The sequence below is a fragment of the Balaenoptera acutorostrata genome, chromosome 16 (assembly GCF_949987535.1).
Source record: "Balaenoptera acutorostrata chromosome 16, mBalAcu1.1, whole genome shotgun sequence".
NCBI lineage: Eukaryota > Metazoa > Chordata > Mammalia > Artiodactyla > Balaenopteridae > Balaenoptera > Balaenoptera acutorostrata.
Window position 1 is genome coordinate 16304456 of NC_080079.1, and position 25691 is coordinate 16330146.

The 25691-nt window shown below is 48.5% G+C and overlaps 1 protein-coding gene across 12 annotated transcripts in view; it reads left to right on the forward strand.

The window, feature by feature from the left end:
- Positions 1-486: 486 nt before the first annotated feature.
- The window catches only part of AFAP1L2 (actin filament associated protein 1 like 2), a 98472-nt gene continuing 73267 nt past the window's right edge, over positions 487-25691 (forward strand). For 3 of the 12 annotated variants that reach the window (XM_057531398.1, XM_057531407.1, XM_057531397.1), the window contains exons 1-2: positions 489-1003; positions 6450-6503. In XM_057531398.1, the coding sequence (XP_057387381.1) occupies positions 988-1003; positions 6450-6503 (70 nt within the window). In that variant the 5' untranslated portion in view covers positions 489-987. The other 9 variants (XM_057531404.1, XM_057531403.1, XM_057531399.1 and 6 more) reach the window with 8 other exon arrangements.

A 25691-nucleotide genomic window follows, 5' to 3' on the forward strand; every position in this document is an offset into this window, starting at 1 on the left:
AAATGCAAGTTTAAGGGAAAACATGGATCTTCTTTGGGGGCAGGTGGGGAGGACATGGGCGTGTTGAGAGGGCGTGAGAGAGAGTGGAGGGATCGATGGCAAAAAAAACCCCAAAAAACAACAACAAAAAAATGTAAAGGACGGAAGTGTGGACCTTGGTGGCAGCGGTGGTGCCGGGTGCAGTTAGAGCCACGATTGAGCTCCCTGTGGAAGAGATGGTTCCCCTCCAGGGCGGTTGGCGCTGCGCCAGCCCAGAAACCCGGCGCTCCAGGATTCATCTAGGCGGCTCTAGAAATCCTAGTCCTTCTCAGAAGAGCCTGGCACAAGGCGCCCAGCCCTCGGCTGGGGTAAAAGACAGCAAGTAGATGTGTGTGTCATCGGCTGCCCAGAGAGATTGCGAGAGAGTGGGAGCGATTCCCAAAGAACTAGGGGTGGGCTCGGTTGCCCCCAGCTCTCTCCCCACGTCCCCCCTCGAGAAATGCCAAAGGCGAAAGCGCGCGGGCCCGGAGGTCAAGCGGGGGGCGCTCTAGGCACCTCTTTGCCTTCCGACTGAGACCTCAGTCTCGCGCTCCCGGCAGTGGGTTCGCAGACCGGCGGCTGGAAGAACGGCTCTCGTAGGCCCGCCCGAGCCCGCCCCTCCCCGGGGCCTCCCCCAGGGTTTGGGCACGTCTCGGTCTCCCTCCCACCATCCCGGGGCCGGGACGTGAAGCAGCTGCCAGGCGGCCGCGGCCGCAGGAGTGGGGCCCGGGGCGCGCACGGACTTGAGCGCTGAAGGTCCGCCAGGGCCGGCCGCGGAGTTCCCCGGCGGGGCCGGCGCGCCGGGAGAGGACCGGGTCCGAGGGCCCCGGGCGCGGCAGCCGCGCCAGGAGGTCCCGCCGCGAGCGTGACCTCACGGGGAGGGGCCAGCGCGGCAGCCCTGGGCGCGGAGCCGAGCGCAGAGAGCGCAGCGCCGGAGCCGAGCCGCGAGGAGCGCACGCCGCGGCCCAGATGGAGCGGTTCAAAGGTGAGGACGCGGGTCCGGGGCCGGCGCGCCCCCAACACCTAACTCGTCCCGCGCCACGCCGGAAAGCAAGGCCGGGGATAGCTAGAGGCGTCACCAGGTGCGCCTCGCGTCCCGCCGGGGCTCAGGTGAGCCAGGCCGGCTGCCCCCGCCCAGCCCGGATCTGGGCCGAAGACCCGGGCCACAGCGGCGCCGCGGGCTGGTAGAGCGGACTCCTAGGTGGCGGCTGCGGCCCGGGCGCTTTGATCCTCCCGGGCGCGGAGGGCCGGGGTCGGCGTGGCGAGGCTTCTCACCTGTTGGAGGACCCGGGGTGCGCTTGGAGACCCACCCTCTAAGCCCCGGTCGCCCCGGTCGCCCCGGAAAGATGGAGCGAGGCCGAGGAGTTCCCGAGTGAGGTCGGAACAGTGCGGGGCTGCTTGGGTGGCAAAGGGGCAGGTAGTTGGGGCTTCTCGAGAGGGCGCCAGCCGGAGTGGAGGGCTTCTTGCAAACCCGGAGAAAGCCTGCGAGGGGATGCGCTTGGGCGTAAGTTGAGGGTGGGCGCGCAGCTTTCTTCCGGGCTTGGTCGGGCCATCGCAATCGTTAAGCTGCTCCGGTAAACTGTCTCTCTCCGAGCCCTTCTCCGCTGCTTTACCCCCAAGCAAGAGCGAGGTGCAGGGATTGGGGGCAGAGCGGGGTGCCCGGCAGGTGGAGCGCGTCTCAGCCCAAGGGCTTAGCTCGTAAGCAGCTGGGCAAGTTTTGGGGTTGGCCTGGGCCGGGGATCTCGGCCAAACGCTGGTGTGCTGGTTGTGCCCGACTCGCTCCCGTGCTTAGAGCGCCGGGGCTGGAGTCTAGAAGCCTCGGATTGCACATTGTTTGGAAAAGGTTAAGGAGCTGCCCCTTAAGCATGACGCTGCGGGGACCCCCCCGGGACCCCCCCCCCCCAACTCCTTTCCTTTGGGAAAGCTTCTTGCACTTTCTCGTCCTGGACTCGTCTCTGCCAAACCTGCAAAAGGAAATACTGTTTCTATATTTATTTTCCCCTGGGAGAGAGTAATAAAGGAGACCGCTCAGATTCCCAAGCAATCTCACTCCAGTGGTTTCTCATTTCTGAACTAACTTTTAGGGCTCAGCTTTGGTTCCCTAAACTAGTTGTGTATTTTGATTTTTCTTTTTTTTTTTTTCCTTATCTGGGTCACCTGGTTACAGGTGAGGGTGAAAGAACTAAATCTTGGGCAGGGCTTCACATGTAAAGGAAGGGTCTTTGCCAGGAGCACAGAAGCCAGCTGGGGAGACGGAGTTAAATTAGTTGGCAACCTTTCTTTTTTTGTTTTCTGTGAACGCTCCCTGGAGCCTCTCTCACATTTCTAACCGGGTGGTTTTTTGTCTCAGATTCTGCTGAGATCACATCAGTTTTGTGCCTGAATGCCTGAATGCGTCCTTCGGTAGTCTCAGAACACTTGAGGAAGCCACAGGCCCCCTCCTTCTAAAATGGCAGTTGCCTGCTCCCTACCCCGCTGGGGCCCCTCCGCCCTTTGGGAGGGACCCTCGCAGGGAATTCGAGACTTGAGTCGCCTCCCTGAGGGCCACTTCCAGCTCAGAGTCTGCCCTTCCTGAATTGTGTTAGCTGCTGATTTAAGGTCCTGGTTGTAAACTACTTTCTCAAATCAGTATATTAATCTTTCTGAGTTAGGGCAAATGATTACATTTTGTGTCATCTTTCCAAATGCCCAGTTATTATCAGAAGGTTTTTGTATTAATAGCTTTTGACTTGGCCCTTAACCTGAGAAAGTCTCCTTACTTATCTTTTCCTCTTGGGGGTTTAACATCCTCCCACCCTCAAAGATCTCTAAGAGGTTTTTGCCAACTGAAGGAAATTTAGTTTCCAGTTCAGAGTGTTTATGTTTTTGGTAACACATGTATCTGCCTCCTCATTTTGCAGTAAATCAAGCACAGCGAGTGATAAGCGAATACATCTGAGAATTATCTGGATTGCAAAGGCTAATCCAGCTCATCTTTTAGTGTTTGACTATGGAGAAAAATCTCCAGGTTTCACTGGTGAATGCTACTAATATGTTTACTAGACCTTTAAGCCGAGGAATTTGGGGATCCCCCGCCTCACCAGGGATGTAGAATTCCCCATTCACTAGAGAAGCTGAGTTGTGCTTTGAACAGTCATTGACTTGAAAAGTTGATCTGTGCCAAACTAAGCATGTTGGATCCAATCTTCAATTAACCAGTGCAACTCTAACTAGTATCTGTAGTCTCCTCTTGCTTGTCAGAGAGTGAGGGGTTTTTTTTTTTGTTTTTTTGGTAAGATTGAATAATTATGGAATGACTAGGTATGGTGGTTTTAACAACAAAATTAAATGGAAGAGCAAGATATACTTGGGCTCTCAGAACATAGGTAAAAATTGTAAAGAATTGTTTGTGACACTTTTAAAATTTGTTATTTAAATGTCTCCTTCTATGTTTCTAAATTCCCAGTTTTGAGCTCTCTCTCCTCCCACATAGGTTGAATGCCTCATCACCATCTCCAGATTCTCAAAATGTTTTCTCTCATTTGTAAATCTCACAAATCAGTCCATGTAGGAGAAATTGTTTTCCACGTTCCCCAGCCTGCATGTCACATATTGTGCATCTCCAAAACCAGCCTATCATTTTTAGGCTCTGGGCTGATTTTCCATTGTTCTGTAAGAGGTAAAGAGATGTCTGGAGGTAAAGAGTGGTTGGGATATCACCCTGTGTGTAATGCAGAAACATTTCCAGGCTTTCTCCTCATCCCTTCTAAGCCATTCTGGAGACAGCCATGATTCTCTTAAGCAAAAACAAGGTGGTGGTGGAGGCAGTAGGTGAGGGTGTCTTCCCCAGAGAGGTGGAGCTTTTATAAGAGTTGTCCTAGAAAGTGATGGTAGAATTGCTGTATCTTGTACGTGAATCTCTTTGGTGTTGTCTAAGCTGTGCTAAGCCCTGCGGGGTACGTTGAGACGGTTCCCATCCTTGGGTGTTTACATATTTATGAATCTCATAAGGGCATCCTTGTATCACTGTTCATAAGCCCACTGGCTGAACTCACACCATGTAGTCAAGGATTCTGGTTCCTACTGCTCTTCCAGCTGGTGTGTCCAGGGCCAAATGTGACTGACCTCCTATCTGTGGTATCGCACTTGGAAGGCCATGCGAAAGCTTCCTGAAATTGCATCACACTTGGATCCAAACATGCAAGGTTGAGATAGTCACTTTAATTTGGATCACAGTAATTGGCTGAAAGTGTATCATTCTTTTCCTGTGTTCTTTGGTTTCTGAATCGTATCACCTGATTCCCGGGAGAGGGCACTTGGTTCTAGGGTACTGGAAGGTAGAGATGAGCTGTGAAGAGTCAAGCCAGTAAAAATACTTGAACGCTTATGTGAGAATCATGAGATCTGTGGTCAGGGAAGGTCCAAAAAAGGAAAACTAATTAAAAGAGATAAACAGATTGATAATATTCCTTTCACCTTCACAAGAATCATCTGAATATGTTGTTTTTCCATGTCTAGGAGCTCAGGTTTTCCCAGCTGAAGTTCTACTTAAAGCAGAGGGTCTTAACTTTAGGCACATGTGGGAAACATCCAGGGAGCTTTAAACAATATGGATGCATAGACCCCACCCAAGACATTCTGATTTAATTGGTCTAAGGGTTCGGCTTAGGCGTTGTGTTTTTTAGGTGATTCTCCTGTGTAGCCAACAATGAGAACCATTGAAAAAAGATAATTATATAACACTTTCCTCACCTGGAAAACTAAGAGCAAGTGTGGAGTGAAACGGATACCCCCTCCATACTCACGTGATGTGGTTTAACCAAATCTTGTGATACCTACAGAAATCTAATGTAATTCACCTGAAGCTATTATGGGCTTTAAAAGGCTGTGGGGAAGCTACTGAAAAACAGTCTCCAATGTGATGCTTCCGAATCCTAAGGTCAGGGTTTGCTCATGGTTGTACTTGACCCCAAGCCCTCCTGACTTTGAAGCTCTTTGTGTGGGAGCCCTTGATGCCTTGGCAATGAAATGGTCTGAAACAAATACTGAGAGGTCACCTTTGGTGCTGAAAGGCCAGGAGGGGTGGGGGAATTCTGCTCTGGGCCCTTCCCCTCTTCTGAAGGGGCGGGAGCTCTGGGAGCTGGGCTGGTTCCAAGGACCATTAAAGGGCCGGGAGGGGCCAAGGAGCTTCAAAGCTGAGGAAGCTGTGCCAGTTTTCTTCCAAATCCCTTTAATGATGGGAAATGTTTCTCTAAAGACTTCTGTCATCCAGAGAAGGGAGACTTTCCCCAAGCCAAGGGAGGATGGCAGGTCTGCCCAGAGCCCAGGCTGAAATGGAAGGGAGAACAGTCAGGGTGCAAGGAAGAGGCAGCAGCTTGGGAACCGGGAGTCCCAAGGGATCTGCTTGGTCAGGCAAGATGCTGAGCTCTCCAGGCCTCAGTTTCCCCTTCTAGAAAACAACCTCCAGCGTTTGTCCGAGCACTCTTCAATGCTCCTTGCTCTGTGGTTGCTCAGGAATCTCTGGAGGGAGGATGTGTCTTGAGGAGGGGAGGAAAATGAGGGAGGGAATGTGGGCAGCCCAACAGACTCCAGTTTAGGATTGTGATTCTTATAAATAAAACCACTTTCCTGTTGAGAGTGGAGAACGCAGCCTTGGTGGGAAAGAGAATGCCGTCGGACATGTGAGGAATTTGTTTCTCAAGGACCTTTGTGTGAACGTGTCTCCAAAGCCCGGAGCCAGTCTCTGAAATGCAGGATTATTCGCTTCCATTTGAGAGACAGATCCACTGAGGCCGAAAGAGATTAAGCAACAACTCAGCAAGTCACAACCAAGATAAGAGATCCCTGAGAAGTGAGTTTCTAAAGGGTAGATTCCTGTTCTAATAACAGCAAGGGCTTATTTAGAAAGAAGTTCTAGGAGCAATTTTCAGGCTCATTCCTTATCAGTGTCCTTTTAGCCGGGAAGGGATTAGCCACTCAGTGAAACGCTCCTCCGTCTTCAGGACCTGGCCCACATGCCTCCTCTTCCATGAAGCCTCCCCTGAGTTGCTCTGTGTTCCCTCTATTTTAGGTGTAGCACATCGTAAGTGCTCGAAAACTGTTTGTTGAATTAAAGTCATGTTGTCTTATCATTATATGCCTCTATGTCTATCTCCCCTGAAGCCCCTTCAAGACAGGGGTGTCTTTCTCCTCCAAGGATCCCTCCCCCTCAGCCCCTAGTGCACTGCCAGGCACATAGTAAGTGCCTGAGACATGATGGGGGAATGAATGAAGGAATGAATTGCAGGCAACAAGAGTGCCTCCTCTCTCAGGTTCCGGCCCTCAGGAGCAGCCCTGGGTCACAAAGGGAAATGAGGCATGATCTCAAAAGCCAGATTCCAGAAGTGGAGATGCAAGCCAGCAGTGGCCACCCTTGGCTTTCCCGACTTGAGCCTTGTTTCTGTCTGTTCCAGCACAGGGGTGTTGCTGTCTGGTGGTACAGAGAAGGATGCTGCAGGTTTCTGCTTGTGAGTATGAGCCTGCCTGTGCCCTCTGCAGAAGCTCACCTGGCCTCCAGGGCTCCCGAGGGCACAGACTTGGCTCTGCCCATGCTCTGGACCGATGGCTGAGGGATCTCGTGGAGCTGGGCGCCAGCCTGGGCACTCCGGGGCTCAGGGTTCTAATCTGGCCTTTGCCACTAACTCGCTGTGCGACCTTGGGCAAGTCAATTAATCTCTCTGGGCCTTGTCTCCTCACCTGTACGAGTGAGGATAATGATTACTAACTGCTGCTTGATGGAATAACTTGTTAAGAGCTTCTGTGCTGTACTTGTAAGGGGCAATGTTGTATTAATTCAGGGGAGCAAATACCCTGAAACCTCGGTGATGTGGTCCTGGCCCCACCAGTTCCTGCCTTCTTGGGGGTTGGGTGGTTCCTCACAATTAATTTGGGCACCAACTGTGCCCATCACATGCTTTTCAAAGCTATTGGGAGCTCTGAGCTGGGGATGTTCAGCCTGTTCCCAGGCAGCCTAGCTTCTCAGAGCACCTATGTAATCCCCTTGAGGTCAGCTGGAAAGGAGCTGGGCAAGGAATTTGTTTGCTGTCTCAGTAAGTTTATGTAGGAGAGACCCTTAAATTCTAACTAGAACTTCAAGCTCTTTACTAATTTTCTGTCACTTGGCTCTCACCTTCTCCCTAGTTGGTCTCAAAACAAACTAACGAAAAACTCCATTGAGAGGGAGTAGGGAGAACGTGTAGAAAAAGTCAGAGCCTGCGTTACCCTGGACGTCGTGCTGCACTGGTGCAAAACCAGATGAGCCCAGCGTATTTTCATGTCCCGACTCTCCGTGGGCCTTAAATTTCGGGGAGGAGCAGGGAGGGGCACCGACAGCAGCAGAAGCCCTGCTCTGTTGTTTCCCAAACAGACCCCTGAGTTCTCCTCTCACTTCCTTGAGCCCCTCCCAGGGATATCAAAGACAGCAGCAGGCCTGCTGAGTGTGGTGAGCTGTGCCCCAGCGGATTGCAAACTGGCCGTCTGCTCCTGATTAAATGGAGGAAGGATGGTTCGCTGTTAGCTCTGAGAGAGCAGCCTGCTGCTTCCAGAAGGAGTCTGAGCGGGGCCATGTGCATTCCTGCCTGTGGAGGTGTCTTTCCCAAGGAGGGTGACCAACTGTCCCAGTTTGCCTGGGACTTTCCTGGTTTTGCCACTGAAAGTGCCAAGTCTCAGGAAATCCCTTAGTCCCGGGCAGACCCGAGATGGTGGGTCACCTTGTTCCCAGACCTCAGCTTTATTTAAAGGCTCTAAATCGAACATGTGGTTGCTCCAAAGCAAAGACGAACTAGAGCCAATTATTTCGTCTCTTTGACAAGAAAGCAGAAATCCAAAGCTTAAAAACTAGCCGTTTGCAACTAACCACGAAGGATACACACCAGTATCCTAAGGGAGAGAAGGCGGACTCGAAAAGCCTATACACCCTGCATGATTCCATTTATGTGACTTTCTGGAAAAGGCAAAACTGTTGGAAAGGGAAACAGGTCAGTAGCTGCTAGCGCTGGGACACGGGGTTCATCACAAAGGGGCAGGAGGGAAATTTCTAGAATGATACAAATCTTCATTTTTTTGCATCTTTATAGTGGTGGTGGTTACACAGTTCTAGAGCTGTGCAGTCAACAGGGAAGCGTTTTTGTTTGTTTTTGTTTTTTTCTTTGTGTAAATTATACCTCCAGAAAGCTGACTTTAAAACAAACACTAGCCATTTGTGACACTGTGATATAAGATGAAGAATCCAGGGCTTCCCTGGTGGCGCAGTGGTTGAGAATCTGCCTGCCAATGCAGGGCACACGGGTTTGAGCCCTGGTCTGGGAAGATCCCACATGCCGCAGAGCAACTAGGCCCGTGAGCCACGACTACTGAGCCTGCGCGTCTGGAGCCTGTGCTCCGCAACAAGAGAGGCCGCGATAGTGAGAGGCCCGCGCACCGCGATGAAGAGTGGCCCCCGCTTGCCGCAACGGGAGGAAGCCCTCGCACAGAAACGAAGACCCAACACAGCCAAAAATAAATAAATAAATAAATTAAAAAAAAAAAAAAAAAAAAAAAGATGAAGAATCCATCAAGCGTGTGGTTGGCCATCACAGGTTGTAAATAGCATCTGAGGTCTTGATGTGGTCATGCCTGCAGCCATCTGGAGGTGCAGCAGAAGACAGTGAAGAATTTTGGCACAAAACAAAATGACTATGTGACGGTATGCTAAACGCAAGAGACTTATCTGTGAGGCACAAACAGGGTGATAGTGGAAGCTCTCCCTCTATTTAGAGAAAAGGAAAAGCAGGTCTCCTAAAACCCAGGCAGCAGATGTGCCCAGGAGGGTCATGGAATATTGAAGCCTTAGCTCTGGGTTCCCACCCTGGGAACTCTTCTGCTACACACACATAGATCTAATGTATTGACTTTGGCAGGCTTTATGCTGCAAGGTTTGTTTTTTTTGTTTTTTTTTTTTTGTTTTTTTCACCAGTGAAGTTATTGAATTGGAATTGAGTCTGCACCATAATTATTTCCTGGCTGACCTTTTGATTTTGGCAATCCTGCATGTCTGTGCTAGCTAGGATTGATTTTGAGGGGGGAGAATGCATGATTTAGCAAAATAATGCACCTATTCCCATGTGAGGTAAGGGATCAGCCCTTTTGTTTCCAGGCAGGGAAAAGCCTTGTGATGCACAAGCAGCAGTAGCCCTTGCTCACCAGTCCAGGAGACGGGATGCAGAATCCCCTGAGAATGAGGAAGTATCATTCTGGCGGTCCTAATGGAATCTGAAGAGCTCAGTGGTTCCCATTTCTCAGAAACTCAAACCCTAAGTCGAACTGGCTTGTTCTTCAGGTGAACTGTGTTTGGCTCTCTGACCCGGCTAGCCGATTCTGTGTCTTCTCATCTTCATTAAGTACAGTGGGTTGGAAGGCTGCAGAACTTTCATCCCTGAGGACCATATGGGCCCAGATAACTTTCAGTCATGAATTACACAGGAGAATTTCACACATGCAACTCTTCTTAATCATAAATGTGTCCAGGACACTAGTTACCCACAGAGGCAGGTCTATTCCACCTGTTCTTGGGGTATTCAGGAAGAATTGCTGAATAATAGCAGAATAATAGTAGAATAATTGCAGTCCTTAGTCCTAATTTTCTCAACTCTGTTGGGGGACAGTGGTGGAGGGTGAGGTAGAGGCAGGGAATATTTTTTGTGCATATTTGCAGTGAATCTTCCCTGATGCAGGGTCAGGCCTGGCTTGTGGCGGGTCCACCTTGGAAGGGCCAGGTTTGGGGCAGCCCAAGGACCCACTTCTAGGTTGAGTACAAACATGAGTACTAGTTTGAATTCTAGTTTGAGGGCTGCAGAGGAGAAGCTGGGAGTGCGTGGGTGGGGAAATTCCAGATACTTCCTTCCCCGGACTGCAAACTATTACCACCATCTCCCCAGGCTACCCTGGCATACTGGCATTTTTGGGGGGTTCTGAGGACTGTCAGCCTTCCTCTTAGACCAACAAGTGGGAATCCTGCCATTTCCTTCCATCCTCCACCCCCCTTTTTCTTCTCTCCCAGTTTTTACACAACAGGATTTATTCATGTTAACTATATTCAAGTCCCCAGAAGGGGGGAGAAGAAAGATTGTGTTGAATGAGCTTATTGTTTGGAGATTTCACTGACTTATTTAATACCCACAATCCTAGAACATATTGAGCTGATTTACTAAAATTCAAATACGGGCCTTTGGGAAGGAACTCCGAGGGTGCTGGGTGTCCCTGATATCAGGACTGGGACTTATTGGGTGGGAGGTTTGCTTGGGGGCATCTTATCTTCATCTTCATGCTCTTGGGTCTCCTTGGGGGAAAATACTCTCATTTACAATCCCAGACTCCTTATGTGCCTGAGATGGTCACCACCCTACTGCCCTTTGCATCATCAGGCCTTTTGTGGCATCCCCTTCTAGCACTTTCTTTGAAGAAATGAAGATGGACACCACCACTAGGTACTTCCATTAATAGGGGCCCCTTGTGGCTTCTGCTTGGCAGTTTCCTGCACAAGTGGAAGGAAATAAAGGGTGGTGATGCGGCAGAGCTTGGACAGAGGCAGCAAGTATCAGACAACCTCACACCTATTGCTCGAATGCCTGATGCAGTGCGGCTGGTCCATGACAGTCATGGCAGAGTTGGATACCTGTCTTTTAGCCTGTTTTGGAGATGGGGTCTCTGTGGCTGGTATTTCTGGAGTTGTGGCTGAGGATCATGGTGTGTTTGACGGTCCGGTGCCATTGTCTAGTGCGTGGTGACAGTTCCAGGTGTCTGAAGCCCTTGAGGGTCTCCTGAGAGAGCCACTGCAGGCACCTGAGCTGGGGTGAGACTCGTGAAAGCCTTTCTCTGGTTCAAGTCAGTAATGTCCCAGGTGCCCTGCAACTTAGACTGTGGCAAAGCAGGTCAGGTTGATGACAAAACCAGCTCCGGCAGGTGTGAGTGTGTGTTAGGTGCTGCAAGACCCCTCCTGGGCGCACACAGGCTCACACCTGCTCCTGTACATTCAACGTCCTCTCTCTCTATTTTTCTCCCTCCCCCACCCTTGCTCTCTTCTTTCATTCCTTTATTCTCTTCCTCTTGACTTTCTCACACTTTCTCACTTTTTTTTTTTCTTTCTGTCAGTTCTGTTCAGGTCTCCTGTATCTTTAGAAAAAGGATCTTCCCCAGGAACCTAAGGTCAGAAAGACCCAGAAAGAGAGAGCCTCCCCATGCCTCCAGGTCTCTGCTCTTATCTCTAGCAGCCAAGGCTAGAACTCCAGGCTTCCCCAGGAGGAGCTGATGACCTCAGAGGCAGGGTGGGAAATGGGGCATGCTCCCAGCCCGGCGAGGAGCATCTCATTCCTTCCTGGAAGAGGAGGCCTGAGTGAAATCTGTTCGGTGCAGCCCCTGCTGCTTCATCAGGCCCTAGAAAGTGTCGCTCCACACTGCCTGCTGCAAAGACGGTCACCTTCTCCAACCCTCATGGTCCAAGTCATTTGCTAACCATGAAACCTTGCCAGCCATCCCCCCTGACCTAGGGCATGTTAATGTGACTAGTCACAGAGGCTAGGATGCCCAGGAGAGTTCTTGCCCTCTCTCTGTTGGTCCTTAAACAGCCCTGTGACCTGCTCACCTCCGAGGGGTAGAAGAAGTAGTCTCAGCCCTGGGTGGGGCTCCTCCCACTGCCATCCCAAGCTCCCTGGAAATGAGCATCAGCGGAGGGCCTGGCATCTGCACAGGGGGAGCATGAGAACATCGCCACAGTTTGGATAAACGTTCCAAACATGAAGGCTCAGCATTGACTAAAATAATTTTTTCCCATTGACCTCCTGGCTTCCCCGTGGGCAAGTGTCCATCTCCCGCCCATCTGATGCTGGTTTGGTGTGTGTAATTGTAAACAGTTCAGGCTGGGGGCAAATCTCCGAGAGTTATGGGATCCAGGTGTCGCTCCTGGCTCGCCACGCACTGGTTCCCTTGAGAGTGGGAAAGGTCATTTTGTTCTCCAAGGGAGAATTTAGTCTGTTGCTTTTGAGATCAACTCCTTTGGAAGCATGACTCTCTCCCATGCCCCTACCCCCCAGGTCTCCACTCATGACTGAAAGAGGCTGGGGGGAGGGGGCTCTAATTCATGAGTGAGTGGGGTTTTTGCTTCTCTGACCCCGAGGTAAGGGCCCCGAGAGCTCTCAGGTCTGCAGGGAGGCATCGACATGATGCTGTTGACCGAGGAGCAGACAGAGAAGCCTGCATTCTCTGTGTGAGGATGTGGAGGCCACTCAGCAGGGCAAGTTTCAGGTCAGTTTCAGCCTCGTTTCTCAAGTACAGCTGGACGCCTGACGCGGGCATGGCAGCTGGCAGGTGGGAGCCTCTTGTCCTAAGCAGGAGGCCTCTAAAGTGTGTAGGCAGCTTTGGGCACTTTGTTACCTCCCTGGCCCTAGCAGTAGACTTGGAAGTCATCTCAGAGCGAAAGTGGTTGCAGGGATTGTGTTTGAAAATGCCTTTGGACAGTTGGGGGACATGGGGGGCACCGATGTCGGGGGTCTGGCTTCCCCCCTCTTTGCATCCTTGCAGCCCTTAACATACCTAGCGGGTGGGGCCCCAGTGAAGGGGAAAGAAGCTGATGAACTCATTCACTTCACAGACATTAGGCATGATTGGGACATGTGTGTGTGTGTGTGTGTGTGTGTGTGTGTGTGTGTCTTGGAGAAGAGCTGTCAGGGACAATCAGCCCCATTTTCTTGAAATTTCCTAAAGCTATTTACCTAATGCCCTTAAAGGATAAGATTGGTGTCCTACAACAAGATTTATTTTTCTGCCCTGGGGAGGTTGAGGCAGCTTGGGAGAGAGAAAGTGAGAATTCAGAGGACGTGTTCTGCTGGGGTGGACTGACGCCCAGATCCCACACTTATCCATCAAGGCTCACTCAGCCTTGACACCTTGACCTCGACCCCACCCCCTCGCCAACCCAAGCCTTCAACCCCTCACTGCATCTTGCACAACCCTGCTCTGTGCCTTCACCCTTGGCTGCCATGTGTCTGCGCATATAGATTTCTTCTCTGGCTGGAAAAAATAAGGCCAGTCACATAGCTTGGAGCAAAATATTCTCTACAAATGGCTTTTTTTTTTTTTTTTCTTTTCTTAAAACATTACCATTACTGAGTGTGAAAATGGTTTAGATTCAGGAGGAAACAGCTGGCTGGCAGAGATCCTGGTGGGGTCTTGGGTAAGATTCCGCTGTGTCACTAATGACTTTATTAGGTACATTTCCGGCACAAGCACACTTGGCAGTTGGGGAATTCTGTGGCTGAGAATTTTCACCAAGGCAAGAGCAGCAGCTGGAGCAGCTTCCAGCTGAGGCCAGGAAGGAAAGTCTTCATTTCATTCAGGACAGTCCAGACCTGTCCAATGGGTGCCTCTTACCACCTTGGTAGTTTAACTCGGATGCTCATGAACCTTTTCTTTCTAGAATATTCTGTCTGTGGGTTTCTCTTAGACTTCAATACCCTGCTACGTACCTAAGGTGAGCCCAGGTTTCTTGAGCCCAGATTTCTTAGGGTCCCTGAACCAGGCCCTCTACCTTGAGTGCAGGCAGTGGCTAAAGCAACTCTCCAGTGGCTGTGGGGAGAGCAGGGAGATGTGTTCTCCCTTGGTCTGGCACTGGAAAAAATCTGAGCTCCTTCTGCAGTGGCCCATGCCTATTTGTCCAGCCCCTATGGCTATTTATCACTTTGTTCTGTGCCCCCAGCCATACTGGATTCCTTGTGATTCCCCAAATTGGACTTTTGCAAATGCTGTTCCTTTGACCTAGAATGGTCTCCACTCAGGGCTGCCTGCCAGGCTTATCTGTCAATGCTCACTCACCCTTGACCTTGACCCCCTGAAGACTTTAACCCCTCACTGCACCTTGCATGACCCTCCATGGCCATGGTCACTGAGTCCATGTTACAGTTGATGGAAAGCCTATGTTCCCAGGAGGGTGAAAGCTCAAGGGTCAAAAGCCATTATTCCTCGTTGTGTCCACAGCACCTCACTCCACGGGTGGTGTATTGTCAGTGCTCATGTATAGGATTGTGTGATTGAGAAATGGTTGCTCTCCTCGTTTTCTGAGTTTGATTGCATCAAAGTTAAGGGCTTCTGTTCATTAATGAGATTTCTGGACAAAGGTAATAGGCAGCTGGCAAGTTCAAGTTCAGCTGGCAATAAGGAGAGAGAGATTTACACTGTCTAAAAGCTTCAGGGGATTAACATTTAGAATATTCAAGGAACTCTGGCAAATCAGCCAGAAAAAGGCAGAAATCTCAGTAGAAAAGAAGGTGAGTAAAAGGTGTGAGTGGGAGTTTACAGGTGAAGGAGCCTCTGGAACGGTAACGAGCACCTGAAGAAACGCTTGCTTGGGCTCTTTTAGTTTTCAGAGCCAAACCAGCCAAAACAACCGCCCAGTAGGCTGGCGGAAGTGAGGGGCTGCAGGAGGCCAAGTGTTCTCAGAACGCTCAGAACTTTCTGCATGGGTCCACTCCGGACAGGTTTGAAGATGATCTTTGCAGTGTTATTTGCGGTGGTGGAGAGCAGGAAGTGGTCTTGGTGTCTAGGTGAACTATGACAGCAGGTGCACATTCTAGAAAACTATGCAGCAGTGGAAGCAATGGATTAAATGTCTGTCCAGAAACGTAGATGGCTCTTTAAGACATAGTGCTGACTGAAAGGTAGGAAGCAGAAGGGCCCTTTTGACAATTGCATTTCAGGCCATTAAAAATTCATAAAGCAGTACACATTGAGCAGGAACACATACCCAAAAAAAGGTACATAATGGAGAGAACGTCATCTCTGTTGGTAGCGGGGAATGGGATACGGGCATGAAAGGGAATTTTTATTTTTTTTAAATTAATTAATTAATTTGATTTTTGGCTGCATGGGTCTTTGTTGCTGTGCGCGGGTTTTCTCTAGTTGCTGAGAGCGGGGGCTACTCTTTGTTGCGGTGCACGGGCTCTAGGCGTGCGGGCTTCAGTAGTTGTGGCACACGGGCTCAGTAGTTGTGGCTCGTGGGCTCTAGAGTGCAGGCTCAGTAGTTGTGGCTCACGGGCTTAGTTGCTCTGCAACATGTGGGATCTTCCTGGACCAGGGCTCGAACCCATGTCCCCTGCATTGGCAGGCGGATTCTTAACCACTGGGCCACCAGGGAAGCCCATGAAAGGGAATTTGTAAGAGTTTGTTTATAGTCTGCTGCTGATGCCAGAAGCCTACAAATCTGACTTGAAATAGAATTGGGCGTAGTGACGGCAACACCAGCAGCACATGCAGTGTGCGGTGGAGAGGTGGGAGTGGGGTGCGCGCTCATCTCCCTGCAGCCCCCCGCCAGGGGGAAGAGTTAATGGGGAGGCCGTTCTCTTTCTGTTAAGTGCTGGGCTGTCCAAGACCCTTTGCCACTGAGGTTGTGATAATAGACCACCCTTACAGTTCACACCAAAGTTAATGTGTTTTTCAGAGCTGTAGCGGTGATTAGCAGCCTGCCGTGGTCAGGGGGGGAGGGGATGCTTGTAACCCACCCTTGTATCAGCCTGGGATGGTAGAGCTGGCTTTTAATAGTTGTGTTATTTTTCAGTCACCTCCAGCTACTCTGAGCACCAGGTATCATCTTTGGGTTCAGATTGCTAATAAGTACATGCAGGTCATGGCCAAGGGCTGTGTCCAAAGGTTTATCAGATTGAGTCGAAGGCATTGGAATTGGATTTTTCTAGTACCTGATTGATGGGACACGAAGTTGCTAGACTCTGTACAGCAGTTCATTTTTTGCTTCTCTCCACCCAGGAGATGGGAATATTCACTCAAAATCGGTGCGTCCAAACGAGAGCAACTGCTTCTCCACAAACAGACCTGGGGTCTATTTAATCTGAACAGAGTTGGCCCCTGAAATTTTTGTTCCACCTCTATTTCTACTTGAAATATACTTGTTTTCTTTTGTCATTTTTTTTTTTAAGTCTTTTTGAGATTCAAAGGTGTGTGTGGTAGAGCCATTTGGACCGGGGAGACCACTGCCCGCTTCTGCTCTGCCCAATGTGTGCTCTGCGAGGCTGCCTGGGGTCTCGTGAGCGTGGGCAGAAGAGCTAACTCTTTCCGGTGTGGCTCAGCTGGGGATGGGGAGCAGCAAATCCATCTGTGTGTAAAAGCCAAGAAGTAAAGCTTAAGGTTTTCAGAAAATGGAAAAACCCCTGATTTTGGCTCTGCTGGTTTGATTGTTCTCCCACTGTTCTTTCTCATGTACTGATGTCTTTTTCTTCTAGCTGTTCTTCATCTGACCTGTCCATTTACTGACCAAGTTCAGTTTCTGCCCTGCATTCCCCATTCCTGGCTCCACTGGAATGTGTATACCTCAGTGTTGGAACAATGTAGATCTTCATTTCTGTTCTCTTAAGTGCAAGTGTCAGCCCCAGGGTCCTTTCCAATTAGAAGGGTTTGTGGTTTTTTACTGAACTTGCTGATGTGTGTAAATAGCCCTTTGTAATGGCGAATTTCCAGGTGTTCACACCATAGGCATTTTTTGAGCTTCATCATGTGCCAGGTGTTGTCTGGGTGTTGAGATAAAGCTGGGCACGGTATTAATGGGTCTAAAAAAGGATACTTTCAGATAGTAGTAAGTAACATGAAAAACAGTATGTTTTGAGAGTAATTGGCAGGGGGAGGGAGCAGTCCCAATATCAGCCAGGGTGGTCACAGAGAGTCTCTCTGAGATGACATTTGGGTTGAGATATAAGTGAAGAGGAGGGGCCTGCTGCATGGAGAACCAGGGTTGGGAGTTCCAGGCAGAGAAAGCAGCAGGTGCAAAGGTCCTGAGATCATCAAGAGCTTGAATGATATGGATTTAGGAGCTGGGAGCTGGGAGCAGAGTCAGCAATGGGGACGGTGGTGAGAGATGAGGTGGGAGAGCCGGAAGCTTGGGTTGTATTCTTTTTTTTTTTTTTTAAGAGTTTCAAAATATAGTATGTTTATTACAATCAAAGCCAAAATTGGGTTGTATTCTGAGAGCACTTTACAAGCAGTGGAATTTAGCTTCCCGGCCACCCACTGCCTCTTACAAATGGGTAGGTTACCACCAGTCTTTTATTCCACAGCAAAAATCTAAGCACATCCTAGAAGAATATTCTCCTTCATACTTCTCTGAAGAGGTTGAGGTGCTACAGGCCTATTACAGTTTTCCGCACTTTACTGAAGGGGGTTCTGAGGGTGAGATTGGGCATGGAGAAAGCCCGCAGGTGCACAGCCCATTGGTGGCAGGTGTAGGACAGTTGCCTGAGATTCCCGAATGATGGTCCTGCAACCTTCCCACCAGGCAAAGCCAGGGAAGGAAAGTAGCTGTTTGATCTCTGAACCACCTAACACCTCTGAATTACTTCTCCCTGTTAAGAGACATTGAATGCTTTATTCTCCCACTGTGCAGGTTGCAGGGAATATAATAATGGTCGAAAATGGCAGGGTTTATGCCGACCTGGTTCGTATCCAGCTTGGATACTTGCAACGTTGGGCAGTTACTTGCTCTCTCTGAGCCTCAGTTTTTTCATCTGAAAGGGGCTGATTACCCTCTTCCCTAGAGGTTTATAAGAACTGAGTGAAATCTTGTACTTCTCCATGGGTTCAGCACATGGTCAGAGCCCCAAGATGCTAGTTGTGGGCCGTAGGTGGTGGTGAAACAAGGCACTGCGCCGTATTTGCCATGGATCTGCCATGTTTATTTCTGATGCCTAAAACCTTTGCTTTCAGTAATGTGGCCATTAAGGCTGTGTGAGGGAGGGGCAAGCTGCTTCCTGTTTCTGAACCCGTTAGTATGAGAACACTGTGCCTCATTAGTCCTCTGTCACCCCAGCCTCAGGTTTCTCCATCTATAATAATCATCGCTCTACTCCTGTCCCAGGCTTGTTGGGAAGATGAATGAAAACCATGCATGGAAAGTGTCCTGAAAACTGAAAAGCACTGAACATGTATGAAAGGTGATTATTTCAGTGCTGGACTGGGACTTGCATAGCAGGCAGAGGGCAGTCCATGGTGCTTCCTTAGGCATCGCGACTCTTCCTGACTAGTTCTCAACTCTCCCCAGACGGCGGGCTTTCTGGGTCATTGTGGGAACGTGTTTGAGATTGGCTGCTGAGATGGGCAATTAGATGCGGGATCACAGTCAGCAGTGACGTCTCAGTAAGAGGTTCGGTCAGGCTGGTGAAGTTCATTTCAGTCCCACAGGCAGTAGATGCTTACCGTGCCAAGTGCCATCTATAAGGAGGGTGATAAGCCCCCTGTAGTCACGGGACCGGTGTCCACATGGCCTGGTTACCAGTTGCAACCCCACGAGAGCATCTGCTCAGAGCCACGTTGCTGCTCCCTGGCCTGGCAGTGGGGTCCCGCTGGGCCCAGGGAAGCCCTGGCCTCCTGGCAGCTGCTGCCTGGGACACATGCAGTGGACCTCTCGTGACTTCCAGCACTGCCTCTCTCTGCGGGGGGGGGGAGGTTTGCCCCCCACCCATCAACCCTGACTTTCTTCATCTTCCCTGCTCTGCAGATGCTGCCGCCTTCTTGATATTAAGTGGAGCGTCAAGAGTGATTATAGTGATTATGAAAAAATAATAATACCAGTATCTTCTACTGCTTATTTCAGTGTATGTTCCATTTTTAACTTTCACGAATGTCCCAGTGAGATGTGTCAGCAATCTTAACATAGCTGTTTTCTCCACAGGGTAACTGAGGGCCTGAGCCTTTAAACTTAACTGTCACACAGCTACTGACCAGGCAGCTATTTCTACCAGAAGGCGAGTTTTCAGACTCTCAGCCGAGTGTAAGTCTCACTGCCCACATCTGGTATTGGCCGTGTTCACAGGCTCCGCAGTGGCCTCTCTCCCCCGGCGTTTTGTTCTCACCCTCATTTAATCCCTGCATCCTCCTGGGAGGTGGTGGTGAGCACCTCACATACCTACTCTCCCCCTCCACCAGGTACCTGCAGCCTCCCTGGGGGGAGCTGCGTACCTGGGAGGGTTCTGATAGGAAAAGCATCTTAGAATCTTCCGGCGACATTCCTGTCATTGCTTTGCTGTGGGAGAAGTCCCCTGGAATGCAGAGGCTTGTTCCCCTGAGTTAGGCTGAGCTGAGAATGTTAATAAAAGGCTTCCCAGAGCTTTTCCATTGGACACTTTCATCTTATTCCAGGCCTGCCGAATCGGGGCTGGGCATGGGGGCAGGGAGGCAGGAATCCAGCAGTAAACATGATTATCCTTATTCTGTGGATGGAGGAAATTGAAGCCAGCCGTTGAGGCCAGAGGCAGCCCAAGCAAAAGCTCACAGCCAATCTGGAAGGATCCAAACCCGGCTCCGTCGGACCCTACAGCACATTCTGCTGCTTGGTGTAGCCTGATGGAGCTCCACGTGACCTCCATCCTCAAATGACTTCACACCTGACTGGCAGCCACATTTGAATCTTATGTCAAATGGGGCGTTGAGTCTCCCAGCTGCAGTCTACCATCTTGGTGTACCCCTTTGGGGTAGGGATGAGGATTCCCCAACAGTGCTCACAGCTGAGGCTTAGCCGTCTCTGAGGAGAGCCCTGGCTGATGAAACAGCCTTTCCTAAAAGCAGGCTTCTCTGCGTGCCTGGCTTCCAGGTGTCCTGTCTGCCTGCTGCATCCTCAGCTGGCCTGGCCAGACCTGTGCTTCTGCTGTTCTTTTTGACAGGGAACGTGTGCTCCCATCCCTCCTCCCTTCCCTCTCACACCCACCTCATCACCGCCCCTGCCTCTGGAAGCCGGCTTCCATGGATCACATCTGGCTCCAGATGCTCAGGCTGCACGTGGCATCCAGTCCGCACTTCCCTGGGCTGGCGTATGTGGGCCTCTGTTCCTCGTATCCCTGCCTTGTCCCCATGGCTAGTTTTATGGCCCCTAAAATGGACAGCAGAATGTTTGGTACAGAAGCGGGCATTTGCTCTGTTCCTGGTAATTCCCAGGAGTTTCAGGCCAGTTTCGCATCTGCCTCTCTCAACCAGCCTTCAGGAGTCCCTGCTGAGTGTGTGGACCTGGCACTGCTGTGAGCACGTGGAGGGTCGGGAGAGGCAAGGCATGACCCCTGGCCAGAGGGCACGGCTCGCGTGACCCAGCCACTCCTCCCCGTGGGCCTGGAGGCAGGTGTGTGTGCGCAGTGTATGCACGCTGTGTGTGGGAGGCCTTGTTTGCTAATGTGCTCCCATGATGCCTTGCACGCTGTGTGATTAGCGGGGTGGCCGTGGATTCGGACAGGTAAGGGGGAAGGTGAGCATTTCCCCCATTTCTTATAATTTGGAAGAAGGAAAGGTAAGTGAGGATGTTCTCATTTGGAAAAATAAATCTCACTGCAGGCGACATTCAGCCACACACCCTTCGAGCCCAGCAGCTGTCTCTCATTTGTTGGCAAATGTTCCCGGTGATGAATGTCCTCCATCCACGCTCACAGCCGTCCCTAAATGGAGGCTTTGGACAAGTGTGGGGGGAACAATGGCCCTTCTCAGAGAGCCCTCAGCAGACGCTCCCAATGAAGTTGGTTCATCACTTGGAGCTGGGTCAAGACCACAGACAAGATGCCATTGATTCAGCAAGGAGGGCTCCAAACAGCCGCGAAAATGGAGAGGCTGTGGAGGCAGCAAGAAACAGAGAAAAGGATGGGATTGATGGCTGCTGAGAAAGGTCCCAAATAATCAGAGTGAATGATTCCACCTCTCAAATGCTGCCTTCTAGAAGGTGACTTATGGGATGATGGCCCTTCCCCTTGATACATTTGCAAAGCCCATTGCAGTTCTTAAAGGATCATAGGGTTTGGGAGGGTCTCGTCCTTCTAGGGCAGAGCATGTTTCTCTAGAGGGACTGAGGCTAAGAGAGATGAAGGGCTAGAGCCCTTGAACTTGACCCTGGTTCCTCCCCTGAATCTGTCTGCTTCTTTCCTCCTGTAACCAGATGAGAAGGGATGATGGAGAAAGAGAAGATGAGGTGGAGAGTTAAGTAGAGCCAGTGAGGACTTCTGGCCTTGGGCTGGGAGTAGGTATCTCAGTGCTTCCAGCCTCAGGCTGGGCGTCCACAAGACCCCCTTCCACCAAGTTCTGTGCTTGTTTCTCCACTGACTTTCCAGGACAAAGTTCAGCTTTCCAAGCTCAAGATAAAAGGGCCCAACTGGGCAAACTCAGTTTTTCTTTTTCTTTTTGTTGTTTTCATTTTTTTTCCTGTGGAGTTACTTTAAATAATTTAAAATAGTGTAAACAACAGCTACACATTTCAAACTGTTATTTCATTCTTTAAGGAGTTCAATATAGTAATTTTATGTGTTTTTTTTTATGGCAAAAGTCATACCTGCTTATTATTAAATACGCATATGTAGCAGAAATTTATAATGTGAAAATCCCTAGAATTCCACCCTCAGTGATAATATCTGTCAAGGATATATTTGACCACATATTTTTCTTCCTCTCTACAATAATCCTAACTGTCCCTTCCTTCCTTCCTTTCTTTCCTTTCCTCCCACCCTCCCTCCTTTTCCCCTCCCCTCGTCTCTGTCCTTTTTTCTCTCCTTCTTTCCAACCCCCATGGCATAGTTTTAAAAAGCAAAAGGGTACAGTAGAAAGTAAACCTCCCTTGTACCCCTGTTCACTCACTTTGCCTTGCTGGAAGAAAGCACTGCCCCAGTTTTATAGATCCTTCAAAAAAAAAAAAAAAAAAGGGTGCATATATAAGCAGCCATGTAGGTATAATGTCCCCATTTCCCCCAAATGGAGCATACCCACTGTTCACCTTCTTATCTGAGTTAAGGATGTTTCTTGGAGTTCATTCCTGATAGATCTGCTGATTTCTTTGTAATGCTGCTGTGTATTTCCTTCATGTGGAAATCACATAATTTATATCATTGTTGAGCATTTAAGGTTTTCCCAATCCTTTGCTATAACAAACAATGCCATCATGAATTTCCTTGCATGCAGGTCATTTCACACACATGAAGGATCTCATCTCAGGATAAAAACTCATGAGCAGAATTGCTGGGTTGAAGGACATATGCATTTACAATTTTATTAGATAAATGCTCTCCTGGGAAGTTGTGTCCTTTTTACTCTCATCAGCAAAGTGTCAGAGTATCTGTTTTCCTACACCCTCATCAATATATTATACTTTTTTATCTTTGCCTATCAGAGTGGCCAAAGGCATCTCTATATGGTTTCTCTCTTTTATTATAAGGAAAGTTGAACATCTTTTCATATGTTTAAAAGCCATTTGTGTGTGTGTGTACTCATTTTCTTCTTGGGTTGTTGGCCTTTTAAAATTAATTTTGTAGGCACTTTTTATATCATAAGGAAATTAACACTTTGGATATGAGCTGCAAAATTGTACCCCCTACCCCCGCTGCCCAGTTTCTTGTCTTTTGACTTGTTTTTATGTTTATTTTTCTAAACTAGAATTTTTTCTGTATGTGTGTGGTCAAATTTATCTCCTTTTATACCTCTGGGTTTTGCTGGTACTTAGAAAGTCTTTCCATAAAATTCTACTTAAAAAATCTTTTTCTTTTTTTTCTTAACAGCCTTATCAAGATATCATTTGCATACCATACAATTTACTATTAAAGTGTACAATTCAGTGTTTTTTTTTTAATATTCACAGACGTGCAACCATCATCAGTCAATTTTAGAACATTTCATCACCTCAAAAAAAAAAGACCCCTTACCCTTTAGCTGTCACCCCCTTATCCTCCATTCTCTCCTTCCCCCCAGCCCTAAGCAACTACTAATCTACTTTCCTAGTCTGGACTCTCATATGAATAGAATCACGTAATATGCAGACTCTTGTGATTGGCTTCTTTAACTTGGCATAATATTTTCAAGGTTCAATCCAAGTTGTAGCACGTTATCAGTACTTCATTCCTTTCTATGACCAAATAATATTCCATTGCATGTCTGTGTATAGATACAACACACCTTGTTTATCCATTCATCCACTGATGAACATTTGTGTTGTTCCCACTTTTTGGCTCTTATGAATAATGTTGCTATAAGTATTTTTATATACGTTTTTATGATACATTTTTGTTTCTCTTGGGTATATACCTAGGAGTAGAATTTCTGGATTATGTGGTAACTTTATGTTTAATCATTTGAGGAACTGCCAGACTGTTTTTCAAAGTGACTATAACATTTTACACTCCCACCAGCCATGCATTCTTCCAGCACTTTTATGATCTTATTTTTCATGTTTTAAGTTTTTGAACAATCTGAAATTCTTCACAAGGTATGACATAGGGGTCTAAATGTATATTTTTCCAGATGGCTACCCTGTTGTACCAACAGTGTTTTTCAGTAATCTTTCTTTCTCAATGTCTTTATCATAAACTAAATCACTGTATATACTAGGGCTTATTCTGTACACTCTAGTCTTTTCCGTTGATTTGTTTGTCCATTCACATGTCATTGCCACACTGCTTTAATTTTTGTAGTTTTGTAACATGTTCCTTCACTCTTAATTTTTAAAAAACCCACTCATCACAAGCATTTATTAAACCCTTATCTATATATAGTGCAGAGTAAGAGATTGTGCCAGTCATATCCAATATTGTTCCTGCCACCTAGAAGCTCGTAGTAAATAAGAGTTCTCATTGCCATGCCTCTAACAAATGTGTTACGTGAATTATCGTATTTCACTTTACAATTCTATAAGGATAGCTAGAGCTTTGCATTCCCACTGTAGATGTGAGACAGGTAACCTTGAGACAGAAAGAAGGCAGACACCTACAGTGTTGTCTTCAAAGAGTTCTGGGTCAGGTGCTCTTGGGTGCCTTGTCAGTGGAGAGACTGTCCAGGGCAGTGTGGTGTGAATTCACTCAGGGTCTTCCCTGGAGCCAGTGTCTGCTCCCTCATCATGGAATGCTCAGGGTGAGTGAGTCTTTTGAGGAGAGCCCCACACTTTGGAATGGAAGCCTCTTGGATGTAAACCCTGTCATCCCCCAGAACTTAATTGCCATTGAGACTCCAGACAGTAGGGAAATGAGGTTGGACTTCATTCCCTTCCCAGATTGTGTGACTCAAGATCCCTGCCAAGGATGGAGTTTTTGTTTTGTTCCCCCCACCCCACCCCCGCCTTTGCAAAAGGGTAGCAAAAGTATTTGCCACATAAAACATACAAGCCCCATAAAGTCCCAATCAATGAAATCATCTCTTCCCAGGCAGACTCACTCTCCTGACCTTGGCTGATTTCCACTCTCCGGGGGGTATTAAGGCAAGGGAACTGATTTACTCAAGGAAAAGACCTACTTAATTTTCACTTCCTCAGCCTTCATCAAACCCTCGGGGTTCGGGGGTTATGGGATTAAGAGAGTATCTCGTGACCTCCCTGGAAGAATTCACTTGTAGGAATGTGGGGTAAACCCATGCAGAACAAGAAATCTCAAAAGGATTTTGCCTGGAAGTGGCAGTAAAAATGCAATCCAAGTTGCCTCAATATTTCAGAACTTCCACTGAAGGAAAAAATGTCTGTCTGTCTCTTCATCTGTCTTCCTGTCACCCTCTAAAGACGTTTGTTGTATGGGAAAATTTTCCCAAAGTTTTAACTATTCCACTGGGTGGTGGATGACTTGTCCTTTGTTTTTTATTGTGGAAAAATAGGATATTTAGGCTAGGTCAGTGTGACCTGGTTTTGAAGATCCTGGTTTTGCTGACTTAGTGTCAGACATCACCATTGCAGAAGAGCTGGTACAGGGGGTGTATGTGTCGCTGGCATAGCTGGTGTAGCCCCTTCTCCATCTGGTGCATGTCTTGGCCTGGACCATGCCAGGGGCAGGTGCTTCCTCAAGGTTGGTGGGTCTGGGGCTCACTGGCCCAGACCCTCTTAGTGATGACCAGTGATGTATTTTCTGTCTTCCATGGTGGCCAGAACATCCCTGTAGACCTGGAGAACAAGCTTCTTCCTCCATGAGTTTTCTTTGAGAACTTCTTGGACTGTAGTGTCTTGGGAAGCTGGGAAGTGGGGGTCATTACTTCTCTTCCAGGCCCTTAGCTTTGGTCTTTTGGGGCTAATTTAATTTCAGGTACCATTTTAGAAGTGGGGATCTCTGACAATCTGGAAGATGGTACATTTGCAGGAGAAGCAAAATAACACTGCTTTATGGAGAAAGACTCTACCTTTCTCATGTAGAAATTGTAGTTCATCATATTAGAAGATATTTACATTCTAAATCTCCTGGCATCTAGGGATAATGAAGACAATGACAGTACTTTTAATATTTCTTCATAGAAAGCTTCTCAGCTTGTTCTGGTAAGGGCTCTGATTTTAGTGTGTGTTCCACTTTTGTTTTAGCCTTTTCTGTGTTCCATCCAGGTGTCTACAATATTATTGACTGGTGAGGATTAATAAAGTAAAGGTTTAAGCTTCAGAAGTAATGAGATGGTTTTGTACCCAACTGACTGAAAATTCCAGTCAATTTCCTGTGTCAATACACAGCTAGTGCTTATTTTAGAAACATGTTTAGCATTCAGACAAGAAAGAATCATAAGCAGCTTGTCTTGTGAATTCCATGAGTAATGTAAAGAAGAATGCTCCTTCATGTTCTTTGCCAGCAGGCAATCCCTGAGCAGGTGGTGGGACACCTGGTGATTTGTATCCTCATTCTGAAGGTCCTTTCCCTTGACTTGGGCTCTGATTCTGC